The 20098-nt window shown below is 35.9% G+C and overlaps 1 protein-coding gene across 1 annotated transcript in view; it reads right to left on the bottom strand.

Annotated features, from left to right (window-relative positions):
- The window catches only part of ADGRB3 (adhesion G protein-coupled receptor B3), a 448004-nt gene that overhangs the window by 178622 nt on the left and 249284 nt on the right, over window positions 1-20098 (bottom strand). Inside the window, exons 12-15 of the mRNA XM_042817191.1 lie at window positions 15467-15613; window positions 14695-14770; window positions 5121-5223; window positions 368-411 (exon numbers count right to left, since the gene is read on the bottom strand). Coding sequence (XP_042673125.1) covers window positions 368-411; window positions 5121-5223; window positions 14695-14770; window positions 15467-15613 — 370 coding nt within the window. The remainder of the gene's footprint in view (window positions 1-367; window positions 412-5120; window positions 5224-14694; window positions 14771-15466; window positions 15614-20098) is intronic.

Raw genomic sequence — 20098 nt, 5'->3', positions numbered from 1 at the left:
ATTTCTCCCTGCAGGAACAGAAATGGGAGCTTTCCTTAGACACCTGTTTGATCAGTTATCCACTTGTCTGTTGCTCAGCAACTGCCATCACAGAACTACAGCTCTCAGACATCCTCATTTTAGTCTTGAAAGGGCAGATTGAAACATCACTACATGAGTAACCTGCTCCTGGTGAGATTTTGTGTTATTTCAATATGAATAACCTCAGAAAGGAAGCCTTGTGACTGGAGAACCCAGTACTTCCACTCTACCGATGGATGATTTTACCTGTCCTCACACCAATCCTTTCACTGAGTGTGTATTTAAATATTATTAGGTGTTATAAATATTTCAGCCATAGTCATAAAAGCAAACATTTGTCACTTACGTTCTTGAATTGTCCCACAGCACACAATATGGATTCAATGTGCCCTGAAAAACAAACAAAGAAGCACATTAGTTATTGATATTCTAAGAAATTGATCATGCTTGACCTAAACATTTATTTGGATCTCTTTCTGTAAGATCGCCTTTATGTTCTGATGACTTGATGCCATTGAAATTGCAAAAGGTTATTTCTTTTCAAATATTTAAAACACTTTTAAACCTCTGAGTGTCATTGTATTCTCTCTTAGGTAAGGCAAGCCTAAATTTGTCCATTTTGTAAGCATCAGTACAATTGAAATATGAGATAATTAATCTGTTGAAAGACAACTTGAATGAACGTTTCTGGGTGTGTTTAGAAGCAGAGCTACGGATCGCAACTATAGGGCACATGGATGTTAAACCAGTAATAACTTCAAAAACACTAAGTAAATATTGAGCAATATTTCAGATGACCCCTTTATACTTTTGTCACTTGAGTATTAGCAGAGATTTTTGCTCAAAATCTTTTTTTTCTTCTTCAACTTCACAATCCCAGTTCCTATCTCTTTGAAGTCAATAGCAGATTTGAGTTGATTGGGAATTTAGGATCATTACACATCATTACATTCTGGGTAATGTTTTAATGTTTTAGGTAATTGAATTATCTTTATTATTACTTATGAAGAGTTGGGACAAAATTAAAATTCACACTTCATCCCTAATCTTGAAAAAACTTCCTTTATCAAATCTTGACAAATGATCATGCATAACTATTATTTTATTTTTTTACCAATTATATTAATTTGTATCCTAAGTCTGGGTGAAGAAATTCTATTTACAAACAGACATAGCTGTTAATTTTTTGAAAAGTACTCATAATTAAATTGCAGTATGACATTGCACATCTGAGACCCAAAAGCAGGTATCGTACAGTTTATGCTAGCTGGTCCCATAGTGTGGGTAGAAATAATAATAATAATAATAAAAAAAATAAAAATAAAAATCCAAAAACAAAGAAACAAAAAACCCTGAAAAAAGAGACAGGACAAAAATACAGGACAAAAAAGAGAAGTACATTATTAAAAAACCTCAAAAGCACATGGAAATAGAAGTCATTGCAGAAAGCTGAAATAAACTCAGCTGATATCAGACCACATTTTGCTCTGTTTAAAATCCATTCAAATTAAAAAAAAAAAAAAGAAAAAGAAAAAGATTACGTTAGGCCATTGCAGTTATTAAACAGAATCATGAAAACAGGATAAGTATTACTGCTGTCCTTTAATAAGGTTATGCGTGAGGATTTGTTCTGCTACACATGGAAAATTAATTTCTTTTCATACCCTGTTCCACTATCCTTCAAGCTCTGCAAGGACCATTCTAGGCTGTCTTCCTATTTTCTTCTTTATCCTGAACCTGCTATTTCCTTTCATACACTCCTTTTGGGTCTGGCCTCGCAGCAAAGCCTTCTCGCACTGCTGTCATTGAGCTACCTTTAACAGCCATACATTTCTGCTAGGGCAGCAATCATTCATCACAGCTCTTGCCAGTTAATTACTTAGCTGAAGCAAAGGAAGCAGCTCCTGTGTCCATTAAGGTTTATGACTGCTGCAGTATTGATTTAAACACTTCGGTACAGGACTTGGAAATGTCAAAAATAGATGTATGTATGTGAGCGTGCATACATATATAACTCTGCCTGGCGTGTAAAACTGAACCTTTGAGACGTGATTGGCAACTTTGACAGCTGTGCAGTACAATGCCAACTGTGTTTTGTAGCCAGAGTTTTCAGTCTCATTGAAAATTTCATGTCCTACACTACTGCTGGCTTGTTACTTCAGAGTCCTTGGAGAAAAACTCAGTGCTAGAAGAAGGTGAGAGTTCTTATTATCTCTGCAGCAAACAAGGCTTTTGTCTGAGTTGTGAGATTTTTAAAAAGACGTCTTTTGAGTCTCATTACTCAAAGTAGTGGAGAAATATTATCAAATGCATATTTAGATAACATGACTCTTCTGTAAATAACACATTGAAACTCATACCTTCACTATCCACAAATATTATATTTTAGCTTATGAGTTATATTCTAAATAGCACGTGAATCTCCGATTTACACTTCTTTCACGTCCTCTCTTTCTATTATTCAACTGGCTACTTCTGTTATAAAACAAAGCAACAATAACAAATTTTGGAAACGTGAATATTTTAATGCTATTTTGAAGTAAAGACAGTAACTCTTATTAACTGACTGCATTTACCCATCTTTTTTTCATATCTTATCCACTTAATGCAATCTTGAATGGGGAGGTAAATCAACAAATATGGGTATATTATATATATTGATAGGCAACTTCAGAGGATGCTTAAAAATTAGTCATTAAATCCATTTTAAAATGAACTACTCTGTATAATGGATAAAATTTCAAGAACAAAGGCCCGAAAAGAAAAAAACAAGAGCCATTCAAAAAACAAACATAAATACAAGTACAAAAAAAAAAAAAAAACAGATGAAAGAAAATGTCTGTATTTTATTTTCTGTTACATAATTAGCCAATTTAATTGACATTGTGATTAATCATTGAGACATTATTACATAATGTTCAAATTCTAAGGATACAGAAATAATGGTTTTATTTTAATTTCTGTATCTGAAATACAATGTTTGCTCCATTGTGATGTATCACAACTAGCTAAACTCTAATTTTAATATAAGGAAAGGTAATAAACACCTGAACAATATTTCTGTGTAGACACAGTCTTATTTTTTAAATGAAGTCACACAATGGAGGCTATGCCTTGAAAAGAATCTCCAAATATTTAAAGACATAAAAATTGAATTATTGGTTTCCATGCTCAGAATGTGTAGATCAAGATTTTGTCACTGCATCTGCCCATTCAGCTACTACATCCAGATGGGTTGATACTTTACATAAGTATACTATGTACAGTAAAGGACTGGGAGTTTGTTGCAAATATCTGATGTTTCTCTGGATCAAATTATAGGGAAAAAAAAGGAGCCTAAGTTCAAAAGAACTGGCTCTGATAGCTGTTGGCAATGTTATTGACTTTTTGTCTTGTCAAGACGCATGCAATACTCATTAATTTCTCTTAGCAAAATGTTTACAAATCAAGGTGACAATCAGAGTCTCTAAACTGACCTTTTGTAATAATGGAGTTTCATCTCATTTCCATGCTTTTAGAACTTGGAAAATATTGCTCTATAACTTACTCAAAGTGATTCAGAACAAAACAAAACTAACACCAACTTATCTCCCTAAAATATCTTAAAATTGAACAACATCAGAGAACCCTGAAAACAAAATTGCCACAATTTCTCATCAGCAAACTTGTAATCTTACAGAGAAGTACTTTAAGTAGGTGCCAGTTCAGCTTATGTTCCTTTTTTTAATTTGCTGCTTGATATTGCATAAAGTTTGCAATAAATTTCTCTGAGATGTTCTTGAATGTATAAGCCTGAAATAAGTTAATTTTGTCAGAAAACCTAGATTTTTTATTTTATTTTAAGTATATTTTTGTAGTTCCTACCATAACATATACACAGTTTGGCTTATTTAGAATTGAATATACTCTTGTACTCATTATTAACTGTTCCTGAAGAAAATCTTATGTCCCCTGCATTAGAGTTTTTCTGGTGAGTCATAATTACCACTGATGCCAAAACAATCAGTTTTTTCTAACCTGGAGTAAAATGTAAACTGAAGATCTTAGGGTCAAAGAGCATTCATCATACCTTTGCCCAGAGACATTAGTCCAAAATTGCTACTGAATGAACACTGGAAACTCCTGCAACTGATTTGTAACTGTGTGATCCCTAGGGAAATTGTTTATAACGAAAAAAATTGTCATAGCTTTACAGTCCTTTGCATAACAGTACTATTTACTAAAGCTCTAGTAACAATGTGTCTATTAATTATATCAATAATTAATAATATATTAATAATTATATTAGTTATATTAATTATATTAATTATATTAATAATTCATTATATATTAACGTGTCTTATGATTATCTCTTTATGATTTTATTTAAAGTAAATTCTAATACATTCTCAGTGATATAAATAGAGTTTATTTGCTACGCCTTCTCATAAACTACCACCAACTTTGTTACAAAACGTTCTTTCCTTGATACTATAGGTGACAAAAATTTCCAGCAAAATCCATATTTTATTCTCCCTCTGGCTGAGAACTGTCAAAAGCAGAAAGAGTAACTATTACCATTTTTTTCTAGAGTCAGACTTTTTCATATTCAAAGCATTTTTAACACTAAATTAGATGGAAATATTACAGAATTAAAAGTAATTGCACAAAAATCACAAGCATTTGTAAGAGAAGCAAGGTAGATTGGAATGGGAACATTTTTTTCAGTCTGCTACAACAGGTTAGGTACTAACTGGCATTTCAGCATAAAATAATGAAAGCAAAGCAGTAAAGCACTACGTAGCTCTACGGCATTTGCTAGGAACAAAAAATTAAGTATGTAGAGCAATACTAATTTTTCAATTTTTTATCCATCAAACCTGTTAATGGAGTGTTTTCCATAGAAAATGCTGTTTGGGAGAAAACCTACAAAACCACACAGAACAATTTTCCTTTGCATACACATCTGCATGAAATGCATATACTCCCTTTTCAAAGTAAGTTTGAATTTTAGCAATTGTACTGGTTTTGATTTTTGATATTTAAACTTATCCCACTCCTTTCTTTCATATGACCTGATAACACTCATAGAAGGTCATATCAACTATCTTTGTACTTACATTAGACAGATGTGCCAGTTCTATCTCTAGGAATGAATCCGTAGTTTTAGGCTCAGGTCGTATAGTAACAACAATAATTTTTGAATTAACAACTGTAAAATTCCTGGGGGAAAAAAACAAACAAAACAAGCATGTAAAAATTGAAGATTTAAATTTATAATGCTAAATGAGGTAGTTGGTATTACATTCAAAGAAGTGTCTCATGGATATTTTACATGACTTCAGTTGTCAAATATTCATGGAGAAAATGTATATTTTCAGAAATAGTAAAATCTGTCACTCGTTACCTGTACCTGACACAGTAAAGGTTGAAAAACAACAATGGTGGCAGAAATGGCAGGCATTAAAGTATGATTTACTAATTAGAAGTATGCATCAATAACACAGACCTTCTGTCAACTTGTGAGTGCATATCATTCACTTAACTCAAAGTAGACCAACTAGTTCGGTCTTACAAGAGACAGCCATTTTTCTTTCTCAGAGCTGTGTTGGACTTCTTTTCCACCTATTAACTGTAAAATTTTGAAGATGGATGAGTGCAGTGGCAGAGCCTACAGAAGTGCTGATTCTGCACTCATGAGAAAAACTATTTGTTTCCAACTGTGAAAAATCATTCAGTTGGTATATGAGTGGGCAACTTCATCATCTAAATATATTTAAATAATAAACTTCAGTTTTCTTCTGACTGAAATCCCGCAAAAATAAAATAAAATAAAATAAAATAAAATAAAATAAAATAAAGTAAAATAAAACCAGTCTTTCCTGGATAAGTCAGATTAGAACTGGTTTCATGTTACAGTATAGTTTATTCAAAATAATATTTTTATGTTAAGTTCCCTAATTCATAATGTATCTCACTTTTTACTTAAAACATGGATGAGAATGGCTTTTAGCTACCTATCTAGGAAAAATCTGGGAATTGTTAAGGTTATGTTAATACAGGTATAAAGATATGGTGATATAATGTTCATGCTCCTTATAAAACTCTCAAGGCTTAAAACAACTCCCATTGTGTTTTCCCTTTGAATATAATGGGGTGCATTAAAAAGAGTGTGGCCAGCAGGTCAAGGGAGGCGATCCTCCCCCTCTACTCTGCCCTAGTAAGGGCTCATCTGGAGTTTTGCATCCAGTTCTGGGCTCCCCAGTACAAAAAAGACAGGGATCTCTTGGAAAGAGTCCAGCGGAGGGCCACAAAGATGGTGAAGGGCCTGGAGCATCTCTCCTATGAGGAAAGGCTGAGTGAACTGGGTCTGTTCAGCCTTGAGAGAAGAAGACTGAGAGGAGACCTGATCCAGGTCTATAAATATCTAAGGTGTGGGGGGCAGAATGGAGAGGCCAGGCTGTTTTCAGTGGTGAGTGGAGACAGGACAAGGGGAAACGGCCGGAAACTGCAGCATAGGAAGTTCTGCACAAATGTGCACAAGAACTTCTTTACAGTGAGGTGACGGAGCACTGGAACAGGCTGCCCAGGGAGGTGGTGGAGTCTCCTTCTCTGGAGATGTTCAAGACCTGCCTGGATGCCGACCTGTGCGACCTGCTGTAGGGAACCTGCTTTGGCAGGGGGGTTGGACTTGATGATCTCTGGAGGTCCATTCCAACCCCTACAGTTCTGTGATTCTGTGATAATGCTGCATTCAGTAGAGAGGCACAGAAAGAATAAAATCCTACAGAAAGGCATATTCACAGGCAGATGTTATCAAAGAACAAACTAGATATTTTAGATGTAACTATAAGTCACTTTCAATATTCTTATACTCTTTCTTTCTTTCTTTTTCTTTTTTTTTTTTAATTACTTGTTTTCCCTAGAGAAAAGGTATTTTAGAGAGGATTCCATACTGCTGGATTGAAACAGGAATTGTCATGTCTACAGTAATAGAAATTTAACTCAGCAGACAGCTAGCACAAGGAGTGAAATGATTCTTCTGGGAAAAGGTATGAATTCCAGTTAAATTTTACTCAGCTAAATCAAATAACGGAAATATAATGGATGTCATTTTCTACTTTCTTTAATTCCATTGGTTGCACTGTAAGAACTCACTTAGTATTGACAAAAAAATGTATCTCTCTAGCAGACTAACATTTAATGTTTAGCAAACTCTCATTCTGAACAGCTGCAGTAATGGTTGTGCCTTAACATACATACAGTAGCTGCATACCTATAAAAATTCCCAAGAAAAGAATAATTAAAAACAAAACTCCACATAAATACAAAGTTGATTTTCTTTTACAGACCATGACAGGTGGCAGTAAGGTTTACTAGACATGAAAAGATTTTGTCCATTTTGGAAATTCACATACGCTAGAGTAAATACTAATAGTATGTTGGTTCATGATCAAACTTTGTTATTGATAAATGTTTCCTTGCTGTATTTAGTTTTGTTATGGTTCTGATGGGTGAGATCCAAAAGAGTACTTCAGATGCAAAGTGTAGTTTAGGAACGTTAAATTTGCCTTGATCTCATTAAAAACCCTACCTAACCATTTAGGTTCTCAAAAATCCCTGTAAGTTTGTTTCATCAGAAAATACATATAACTAGATATATTGCAATGAAGTCTGCTTTACTCACTGCTATTCTGCCTGGGCTGAAAGCCTCATTTTATATTTTATATTATCTGTTTAGTTTGTCCCTGGAAGGATGTGATCTGGCAAGTATATGCTAAACCCACATAACACATGAGATGATACTGAATTTGGCTCAAAGCGCTTCAGTCACAACAATTTATCTCCAAACCACTAGTGCACTCCCAGTGGTATTTTTGCTGAAGACCATTTTTTACAAACTGCTTAGTGCTGAGAAAAATTACTCTGAAATTTAAATAATCAGATTGTACAAAACTTCCTGAGAGGTGCAATATGTGGGTCTCAATCCCTCTTTTGTTGCGAATGGCATAAAATCTATTTCACACTTCCTGAGCAAGCACAATATGGAGACCGACCTCACCACTGTCTTTTTGTCCTTCATCAAAAAAATCTATCTGTAATGAGAAATGAACTTGAACAGGATGATGACCTGTTGGCTCTCCAGAAAGGCACGCATCAGGGTGAAGTTTTGAAATTTATTGCTGAGAAAATATATTAAATTTGACAGGAACTGTAGTTGAGTAAATCCTTGAAGTTTCAAGATAACAAAGATTATCTTGAGCAAAGTCTTAGGAAGAACTTCCAAAGCAGCCTCTCTTGTGTTTTTCATATCTGAATTAATAACAACATTAATAAAATTTTATTACTTAGCTGTTTTTCTGTCAGGGTATATATCCTGAGGGTGTTTTTTATATCGGGGTATGTATATTTGTTCTATGTGACAGTGATATGAAATTTAAATTTTCTTTTCTTTTAGGAATGACTCTGTGCTGCCCAATTAAAAATGAACTTATGAATAAGGCATGTTGCTTTCTCAACACAATATGAAGGAAATTATAGTTCATTGTGTGAATATTATATTTATTACAGAAATAATACAGATTCTATAGCAGTAATGCCACACAGTAAATTATTTTTGAGGTACTCCTTAGGTCCAGTACAATGGCTGACATAAGAAATTGTACAGGTTTTTTAAACGTACAGGATCAAAAGGAGGATGTTAGGAAGGATGGTTCATGTGGGGAAATGGAACGTATCAGTGAATTTTATAGCAGGAAAAGTAAGGTGGTTGTATAAGTGTCAGGAAAAATTTTACTACAGAAGATTCATTTCTAGGAAGAAAAGTTAAAAGCTATCTTACTGTATAGCAACCTCCGGTATATTCCTTCAGAATGCTCAAGAAAAGAATTATAACTACAGTCATTATATTTTTGCATGTTTTACTGGGAATCATTTTCTTTTTTTAATCTAACAATGTTATTTACATGTTTGGGGATGCAAATATACGAAAATAACAGGTAGCTTGTTATACTCCATTAATCCATTGATGATAGCTTTCTGGTTCAGGTATTGGACAGACCGACCAGAGGTGAAGCGTTGCTAGACCTGCTGCTCACCAACGCCGAGGAGATCATCAAAGGCGTCAAGGTCGGAGGCTGCCTGGGCTCCAGCGACCACGCCCTGGTTGAGTTTGTGATCTCAAGTGATGTGGGCCTGGCAAAGAGCAGGATCAGGACACTGAACTTTAGAAAAGCAGACTTCAAACTACTCAATGGATTGCTGGCCAAGATCCCCTGGCATGCTGCCCTCAAAGACAAGGATGTTGAGGAGAGCTGGCGGCTCTTCAAAGATGCCCTCCTGGAAGCACAAGAGGTCTCCATTCTTCTGAATAAGAAAGTGGGCAGGCGAGGTAGGAAACCGGCATGGCTCAGCAAGGACCTGCTGAGAGAACTGAGGGCGAAGAAAGGGGTGTGCAAGCTCTGGAAACAAGGCTGTGTCACCTGGGAAGAATACAGGAATGCCGTCCGGACTTGCAGACGTGGGATCAGGGAAGCCAAGGCGCAGGCAGAACTGAACTTGGCAAGGGATGTGAAAAACAATAAGAAAACCTTCTACAGGTACATTGGCCAGAAGAGACAGGCCAAAACGGGCGTACCTACTTTGGTAAATTTAAAAGGAGAACTGGCTTCAACAGATGAAGAGAAAGCTGAGGTGCTGAATGAGTTCTTCACCTCGGTCTTCACTCGTGGCCAGGATTCTAGTCTTTTTCACGTCCCTGAACCCTGCATCCCCAAACCTCTATGTGGGGACCAAGGAGGTAAATCCCTCCCCACTGTAAGGGCAGAGCAAATCCGAGAGTGCCTCCTTAGACTGAATGAATACAAGTCTATGGGGCCAGATGGCGTGCATCCCAGGGTCCTGAAGGAGCTGGCTGAGGTGGTTGCCGAGCCGCACTCCATCATATTTGAGAAGTCGTGGCTGTCAGGTGAGGTCCCGGATGACTGGAGGAAGGGTCACGTCACTCCCATATACAAGAAGGGGAGCAGGGAGGACCCTGGGAACTACAGGCCAGTGAGTCTCACCTCCGTGCCTGGGAAGATCATGGAACAGATCCTCCTGGACAACATGCTCGATCACATAAAGAATGAGCATGTGATCCGAGACAGCCAGCACGGCTTCACCAAAGGAAGGTCATGCCTAACTAATCTTGTGGCCTTCTATGATGGAGTGATGGCATTGGTGGACAAAGGGAAGGCGACCGATGTCATTTACCTGGACCTGAGCAAGGCCTTTAACATGGTCCCCCACCACATCCTCATCTCCAAATTGGAGGGAAGTGGATTTGATGGGTGGACGACCCGATGGATAAGCAATTGGTTGAAAGGCCGCAGACAGAGGGTGGTGGTCAATGGCTCTATGTCCAGGTGGAGGCCGGTAACAAGTGGTGTCCCCCAAGGGTCTGTCTTGGGACCGGTGCTCTTTCACATCTTTATTAATGACATCGATGAGGGAATTGAGTGCACCCTCAGCAAGTTTGCTGACGACACCAAGCTGAGTGGTGCGGTTGATACGGTGGAAGGAAGGGATGCCATTCAGAGGGACCTCGACAGGCTGGAGGGCTGGGCTCGGGTGAACCTAATGAGGTTCAACACGGCAAAGTGCAAGGTTTTGCATTTGGGCCGGAAGAACCCCAGGCACCCGTACAGGCTGGGAGGAGTGGTCCTTGAGAGCAGCTCGGCAGAGAAGGACCTGGGGGTCCTGATGGACGAGAGACTGAACATGAGCCAGCAGTGCGCTCTGGCAGCTCGAAAGGCAAATGGGATCCTGGGCTCCATCAGGAGAGGGGTGGTCAGCAGGGACAGGGAGGTGATCGTCCCTCTCTACTCGGCTCTTGTGAGGCCCCATCTGGAGTACTGTGTCCAGGTGTGGAGCCCTCAGTACAAGAAAGACATTGAGATTTTGGAAAGGGTCCAGAGGAGGGCGACTAAGATGATCAGGGGGCTGGAGCACCTCCCCTATGAGGACAGGCTGAGGGAGTTGGGCTTGTTCAGCCTGGAGAAGAGAAGGCTGCGGGGTGACCTCATTGCAGCCTATCAATACCTGAAGGGAACCTACACCCAGGAGGGGAGTAAACTCTTCAAAAGGGCTGACAACAGCAGGACTAGGGGAAATGGATCCAAGTTGAAGGAGGGAAGATTTAGGTTGGATGTTAGGGGGAAGTTCTATACAAGGAGAGTGGTTAGGCCCTGGAACGGGCTGCCCAGGGAGGTTGTGGATGCCCCGTCCTTGGATGTGTTTAAGGCCAGGTTGGACGGGGTCCTGGGCAACCTGATCTGAATGTGTGTGTTTGGTGGCCCTGCTAGGCAGGGGGGTTGGAACTACATGATCCTTGAGGTCCCTTCCAACCCGGGTGATTCTGTGATTCTGTGATTCTGTGTGTGATACTCCAAATATTCAATATTTCAATATCAAGAAAATATCTGCATTACATTACAATAAGAGAGCAACACAGCAAAGTATACTAGGAAGTAGAAAAAGATGTAGTTTGTTATTTGTGTGTGGAAATAAAATAATTATGTTTTTGTTAGGAAGAACAAAGTATTTTTCTTTCTCTTTCCTAGCCTTCTGTGTTAAATAGTACTAGCAAAATTCTTTTAATAATCAACATATACCACTTGAATTAATGACTTTTCTCAAAAAGTTTTAAATTAATATAATTGTCAAGTTCTCATCACATACTGTGTATATAAGGCTTATTGTTAAGAGATTCTATGCCAGTCAAAACAAGAAAAATCAAGTCCATATGCTAAAACAATTGATTTTGGAGCTTGTGAAATATATTGTATAGCACATCTCAGATAAATATAATCTTCATTTTATTCACAGAACACCCCTTATGTATTAGTCAGGAACTCTGTGGTTAGGTGCTTCAAAAGATTTCTTCTAAAGATATATAGTGATATTCCAATATTCTTATTTTATTTTATTTACTTATTAAGTAGACAAATTCATTCAAAAAATGCATTCATTTTCACTCTTCAAAGTCCTGGTATTAATCAATACATGGGAATGGGCCACCTCTAATATTTTGAAAACTATGGAAAGTAAATTTAATTCCATCAAACATTTACTTTATTTCCAGCCTAACTCCTCTTAAAAGGGACTGAAATCCCTCTGAACCACTATTGCTTTCTGGATGTTTTACTGCCAGTAGAAGTCACCTTTTTTATCATGTTCCTACGGTATAAGGTGTATTAAGACTGTATTAAGGCCCTTGAACTCAAACACAGGCCCATCTTACTTAATTTATCTTGGTTCATTTTTTGTCTATCTTCATTTCCAGCATTAGCAAATTAATTGTCATTTTACTTAGAGCAGTATCTCATGTCCAAAATGGCTTTTTGTTGTTGTTGTTGTTTTAATTTACACATTGTGCACAGCTATCATATTTCTGGGCATCATACAAAAAAATAACAACATCAAACAAACAGATGATGTTAATTCCCTTCAAATTTGTTTGCTCTATGCATAGTGCTACTGAAGTATTTCACTATATTCAGCATTAATATAGTTACAATATTACATTTATTGACATTAAATAATAGTATAAGTAATAATAAATGTTGGATAATATCTTTCATTTCAAAACATAAGCAAAAAATAATAATACTTTTCCAAACGTAGATGTTTGGATGTGGATTCTATGGCAACCTCCATTTCATACATGTTCTTGAATAAGTGTAAAATGATAAAGCACCCTCTCATAAAGATTCCTAAAAAACCTGCATTTTAATTCTTTTTTTTTTCTGAAAAGTCTAACAGTGCAAATTCAGCACTAAAAATGGTTGCCTTTTTTTTTCCAATTCAGTTACGTTTGAATGAATACTAAAATGGTTTGAATGCATCAAAGTGGATCAAAATTGTGCAGTCCATGAGGACATTGTGCACTATTTTAAGGTCATAAGATCAAATTTTGAATATGGACTGTGAATATGAATATATGTCATATGAATATGAATATGGACTATGAATATGATCACTGTGGGCGGAGTAATCCACTACGATACTCTTCCTGATAGGTAAGAGATATAAACTGCAAAAGTTTTACTGTAATTTCATTATTAATGTTAAAGAAGTAGAGGGAAGTACTGAGGTGCTGTACTCCTAAAAAAGATGATATTTTGGGTACCCAGGGTGTTGATTTTTTTTTTTTTTTTTTACATTATAGATTAATCATGACTTTTATTTCTTTTTCATGCATATAAGATAAAGTAATAGCGCTCATTTCCTTTTCTTGGGCAACTGAGAATTGGATTCAAATAATACTGAACATATTCAGAGGCAAAGTGGGATATCTTCATATTTGAATTTCTAAAGACTTCATTTATGAATATATACACTTAGATTATTAGATCATTTTGCTTTAGAAGCTCACAAAACCTCTCTATGAACTGAATTGTACAGGGAAACAGTCAATTTTGCTGTAGAAATCAGCAACCAGATGAAAGTAGAACAGATAAAAGCAAATTGGCAGCCACAGTGAACTTTTACATGGCCCGGAGTACTTAAGTTGCTGTAATTTGTAATGTCCCTGTTTCTTCTACTTGGGGTGCTTCTGATTCTAATGAAAACACAGTAAGGCTCAAAATCTCAGTTTTCTTATGGATGAAATAAATGCAAGGAATGGCTCTTCATATAAGCAAATACATAGTATCTGAAAGTTCACACTCATTTTCTTTAAATCAAAATCATTGGCCTTTGTATTCTGAAAAAGCATGATTGTGGTTTGGAGTTTAAACTGCAAAGGTTTGAAAGGTACTTGGGTACATGGCCATCTCACTGCTTTTTTTAGGACTGGCAGAATTTCTCCAAATTCTGCCAAAAAGGGCTAAGTGTGATAGCCATTTGGTTTTGTTTTTCTAATATGGGGCTAATTTCAGGGACTGGCACAGCAAATGCAAAGTGCTTACTGATATTTCAGAAATGGATGAGCTGTCACTGTGCCCTAGGCATAAATAGCTCTTGCCAGCTCTCCCAGGCTGCCAGGTATCCCGCCAGGACACCACTCTTTACACTGTACTCTGCTGCAGGGAGATTTCTATCCCTAACATTGCAGCCATTCAGTGTACAGCACCTTACTGGAAAGTTGTGTTTGTTTGTTTATTTTATCTTAGTACTTTTTTTGTCAAATTACATTCGAAGACAACATTTTTGGTTTTCCAGCCTTTGTTTCGACTCCTGAAGTTTTGGTGAAATAGAATAGGAAAAGGTGATTCAATGGTTTTCTAATTATTATCCTTTCTATTGTGACTTCATTAACGCTGTAGTGTGGCAAAATAAAAATTTTACTGTTAAAAAGACATTAGTAGACCAATGAAGCACACAAGTAGTGACCAGATTAACAGTAGTGTGAAGTACAAGTACATCTGGCCTGAGCCACATATTGAAGGGAATGTTTCCTTTTTAAGCTTAGTGTTGATTAAATAAAACAGAAATGAATACACTTTGTTAAAAAAGCTGTCTCTATAATACATAAAAACAATACAAATAACCATGAAGGAAACATAATATTTACATATATATTTCAAATAATTATAGAAAAAAAAATCCCATAATACCTTTGCACAAATGGTCATGGCTGTTTGGGTTCATCCAGAAATGTAATATAGTTATGCTAATTAATATTGTATTTATGGTTACATAGTTGCTTACCTCAGAGTTGGCAGAATGAGTTCTAAATTTTTGTACAGCACTGCTCCAAGTACAAATACTGTTGATTCATCTAGTTCTAAAAAGGGTAAGGAAAAAAGATTTTAAAATACTCTTTCCCAAGCCTTGATGAGCATAAAAAAAACCTCCTGAATATCATTTATCTTTCCAGTAAAAATTGTATTTTAAATAAACTACCATAAATTTGAATTATATCCTAGAATCCTTTCATAAAGATGTTACACTGTCAGAAATATTTCAAAAGATTTAAGCACTGAAAATCACATTTTCAAAGATCTATCACTGTGTACTGACATCCATGCTAGTTCATCTACTTTTATAATAAAGTGTCCTCAAAGGTTGTCTTTAACATTTAATATGTAGCAAGTAAATTTTCTAAAGTCAAAGGTATGCACTGCAATGGCTTTTGTAAATTGCATTAGAAGCTGGGGTAATTTGTCTGCTAACCATTATTTGGTAAAAGTTATGTCATTTGTTGGAATGGTGCTGGGATGGAACAGAATCAGAAGGTTCAGAAGTGCTGTGCTTCAGGCCTCTCTGAACTACCAAAAGTATGATCCAATCTCTTGGATTTCTTCAGCACTTTCTGTTCGGATTAAGAAATTGAATTCCATCCTTTCTCTCTGGAATAAGATGTTTCTCTTCCATATTATACAGGACAACTTCCATATTATACAAGAGTCCTATGAGACAAAGACCCTGAGTTCCCTTGTTGAAGTCAACACAAAATTAACATGCTGATACGCTTCTTTACCTGTTGACATAGGGGTGAATATATTTTTTGGAATGACAACCCTATCTTCTGAGTTTCGTGCCCAATCAACCATTCCTTTTCTTCCTTTCATGGGGAAATTGATGTCAGTTAGAACAGATGCAGCAGGAAGCTTCTGAATGCTAGCCACTAGAAGGAGAAATCGAAAAATCAAATAAAATTTTTTCATACTTTAAAGCATCAAATAGGGATAAAAGTAAAGCAATAAAAAATATTCAATAATAAATTTCAAGTAAAGTAGGAATTTGTAGGACATTAACCATCATTGAAAGTGTCATTTTCTGAATATTATGCAGTTCTATTAGAGATTAATTATCATAGACTCATAGAATCATGTGATTTGTATGGGACCCTTAAAGGTATCTAGTGCAACTCCCCTGCAACAAACAGGGACACCTATACCTAGATCAGGTTGCTTAGAGCCCTCTCCAGTCAGACCTTGAATGCCTCCAGGCATGGGGTATCTACCACCTCTCTGGGTAACGTGCCACTACCCTCACTGTAGAAAACATTTTCCATATATGCAAACTCTTTTCTTTGAAACCATTTTCCCTTGCCCTGTCAAAACAGACCCTGCTAGAGTCTATCCCCTTCTTTCTTCTACCCCCTTTAGGTATTGAAAGGCTGCTCCCAGGTCTCTTTGACATAATTATGTTGCATTGATACTATTACTTGTCAGCTAGATTCTCCTCTTAACAGGGAGTATTAAATGAACTTGCTCCTACTCTGGAATTCATGTTAGGACACAGTTCTAACTGCAGAGTAAATTCTAAAATGATTAAATGTGACAGTAAAAGGAGGATGATGCTGCAAATTGCTTTGGGAAACAAATCTGCTAGATGCAGGATAATGAAGCAACAACAGAGCCTTTATTCCCTATACAGGCACAATTTCAAAATAGACCCATTAAGGAGAACCACATACTAAAAGACCTCATTGTTTCCACATAAATGAGAATATTGCAGTAAAGCACTTGATTTCTTTTTTTCAAAAGAACTACTCCCATTCTGAATTCTTAATTATATTTTTTTCGTCAAAAAATCCAAACCTTACAAACAACAGTACTATCATATTTGTAACAGAGATAGAAAGACAGAAGAAAGGCATTAAATCATATAATGGGCAATTTGGAATTTTATTTACTCATTCTCATTTTCCTTGCTTTCTAATTCAACTATTATCTGGAAATCACTTTTAGCTTTGCTATGAAATCTAAGTGTAGATTCCATGGCAACACTGCCAGTGTCTAGCAAGACTCCAACTACTTTTAAGGAACTGACAGGGCTGAATGACTTTGTGCACACTGAGAGATGACAAACAACACCTTTGTAGTCCTAGCCTTTTTCTTAATGTAAGCCATGTGGATAATAATTTCCTGTGCAAGCTCATCCTAATCAATTTATGATGAGGCCAATACAGTTGGAAGAGTTTGTACATCAGAACTGTACTTTGATCCGTGTAATGATTTTTCTCCCAGGACTACCCAAGGGGATTAACTTTAAAGACAATAGGGACAACTGTAAAAGCAAGCAGAAGAGCAAAATTAAAGTAGAAAACCATTAGGTGTTTCATCAGTGGATTTTATTTGAAAGGAAACTGTAATTCATATCCAAGAAAAGAGCAAAATTAAGATGTTAACGATATTAACTCTGCAAATGTATTTCTTTGTAACTGAATCTTAGTTTCAAATTAAACTGGTTATGCATTATAGAATACCATCAGTGAGGTGGTACTTAAAGTTATTTCAGGCTTTCCGTCATAAAACTATCATCCGAGCTTTACAACACTAGGTACAATGTCTGCTGGGCTGAAATTGGCAAATACATTCCCTGCTCTCAAGGGATGCTTAGTCTTCTGAAATTTCAGGTGTTGTGTGAAGGGAGAAGAGATCAGGTGTTTCCAAATTACTGGGGCATAAAATGGATTGCATGTTTTCACACACAACCAATGGATATACAGAATATATTAACATTGTAAAAATTGATTTTTTCCATAGTTCCTAAATATAGTCAGACATTTATTTTATTTTCCACATACATAAAATTAAACTCACAGTTTTTGAGCTTTCAAAATTAAATAAAGCCTGTATGGGACAACATATGTATAATATTTGCACACTCTTTGTCTGTGTATTTACCTATCTGGCTATTTAATGAGCTAGTAAAGCCTCAATATTTCATCCGCGTTTCCGATGTCAGTTCTTTTTACTGAAATAGGAAATCAATGTTATTCAACAGAAAACTACTTTAGAGCTGGATAAATGGTAAGAGTTCAAGACAGTATCTCTCTGGACTCTGTCTACTTATTTTAAAGAGGCACATTCATTTTGTTGCCTAAGTAATCAGAACCAAACATTCAAAAATATTTGTTAATAATTAAGCGATACACACAACCTAAGCATTTGACTTATGGCTCATATGGAATAAATATGTATATATAACTCTTTTCATATTTGAGATAAGTTTTTCTTTTGCTCACAGTCAGAAACCAGCTAAATAAAAGTGTCTTTATTTTCACAGAGGATACCATCATAATATCTTGATTTTGGCTTTTTTTTTTTTTTTTTGGTATAGTTTTGTGTAGAGACTGTATTTAGCACACAAAACAATAACTGAAAATGATTTACCAAAATGCTTGCTCTCCTGCAAAGCCTTGAGAGATCCACATAAGATTATCAGGTCATTTTTTAGCCACTTTGCTGAATGATTCTAAGAGTATGTGCCTAATAATTTTAAATATGACACTAAACTTCGAAAGATAATTGAGTGGACTGTTAAGCAGAGGCAACTAATTCAGCCCATGTTAACATGCCCAGGAGAATACATGAAAAAATCTAAATTTCATCTGAAAGAGGTCTTGAAGCATGACCTATGAATCTGTATTTACATTGTGTAAAGTGACTTTGCTGTTCTCAAACTCAATATAAACAGCATGAAGGACTTCTTTACAGTGTGGCTGACAGAAGACTGGCACAGGTTGCAAAGAGAGGCTGTGAAGTTTCTTTCTTGGAGAAAGAAACTGGCCACAGTCCTTCTCCCCCTGTTCTGAGTGTTCCTGCTTGAGAAGGCATTGGGCCAGATGGACCCATAAGTTCTTCCCACCTTAACCAGTCCGCGATTCTCTAACTTACTTTTTATCTGCAGTATGAAAATAATTATTTACTTTGTTAAGAACATGAAAATTAGCAAGCCTTCTAGAGGTGAATGCATGTAATTCAGGTGCCAAGTCATTTACATGTCAGCAGCTAAAATGTCAGTTTGTTCTAAAAAAGTCATACATAGACATTAAGACAGAATGACATGTCATTCATTTTACACTTCATTGTACTCATTTTATGTTGTATTAGAAAAATCTGTTTAAAGTACTGGACTTTGAATGATTCAGTTCTGCAATAAGCAAACAAGCACATTACTTCCCATTTTTAGGAAAACAAAAGTAACACATATTTTCTAAGAATACCTTAACAAAAAATCATGTCCTGAATGTGCAAGACAGAATGGTAACTGATCAGGACATTTATAGGCACTGAAATTTTAGCTTGATTATACAACATGGAATTTGTATACTTGTGGAAGTAATTAGAATATCAGCAGAATTAAGTATTAAAGTGGAAAAAAAATTAAAACGAGAAGAAAAAAGGAAATAAAAAAGAAAATGAACTAAGCAGAAGATGAAGAAAATTTACATTTTAATCTGAGTAAAAGGAATTTAAATATCAAAATATCCCACGTACATTATCTACAGCATACATTATTCTCTCATCCAAAAGCATATTTCAGTTATTGATGTAACTTGTATTAAATCTGGTATTGCAATACAATACTGAAAATTCTTGTAAGTTTATTTATACTGGCATTTCCTATGCTTTCAAAACAAACACAGTCAAGAGCTTCCACTAGTTTGGAGAAATTCTTTACTTTTGAATTAACTTTAGCTTGAAATAACAAAAAATAATAATAATAATAAAAAAGCCACCCACAGGGCTTTTGATGGGAGAAGATTTAGAAACAGAAAGTTTTCATGTAAATAATTATATTTAAGGACAGAAAGTTATTACATTATTTCACTTTCTGAATAGTCTCTCTTATTTTGGCCCTTATATACCTTCAACTACAATTCTCATATGATTTCTCAAGGTAAGAAAAGATTGTAGAAAATAGGAATTTAATAACACATATGTCTGTATTCATCAACTCAAGAATTTAGGAAATAGAATATAAACTGTTTTCAAGAAGCAATATCACCTTAGTACTGAATACACCTACTGTAAGTTATAATGCAGGCAAAATAGCCAGTCTTTTTAGAATTCCATGAATACTCATTTGAAGCAACTTGGTATAAATGATAAGACATTGGTTCAATTACACATAAGTACACATACATCTTTGATGATTTCATGATAATTTTTGATTCAGATAAGAATTAATTCTAAGTGTCACAGAATCATACAATCAATGGAGTTGAAAGGGACCCCTAAAGGTCATCTAGTCCAACTCCTCTGCAATTCAGCATTTATAAAATTCGAGGTCATCACACAACAGGTTCTCATTTTTCAGGCACAAGATACACTGCCCTTCTGGGAGAAATAGTGCTAAATTTATTTCTGGGTAAAAT

This window comes from Centrocercus urophasianus, unplaced genomic scaffold (genome assembly GCF_019232065.1).
Source record: "Centrocercus urophasianus isolate 14NV4802_14NV808 unplaced genomic scaffold, USGS_Curo_1.0 seq_10, whole genome shotgun sequence".
In the NCBI taxonomy this organism is placed as follows: domain Eukaryota; kingdom Metazoa; phylum Chordata; class Aves; order Galliformes; family Phasianidae; genus Centrocercus; species Centrocercus urophasianus.
Note: the sequence above shows the minus strand (reverse complement) of the source record. Positions and strands in the feature narration are given on the sequence as shown.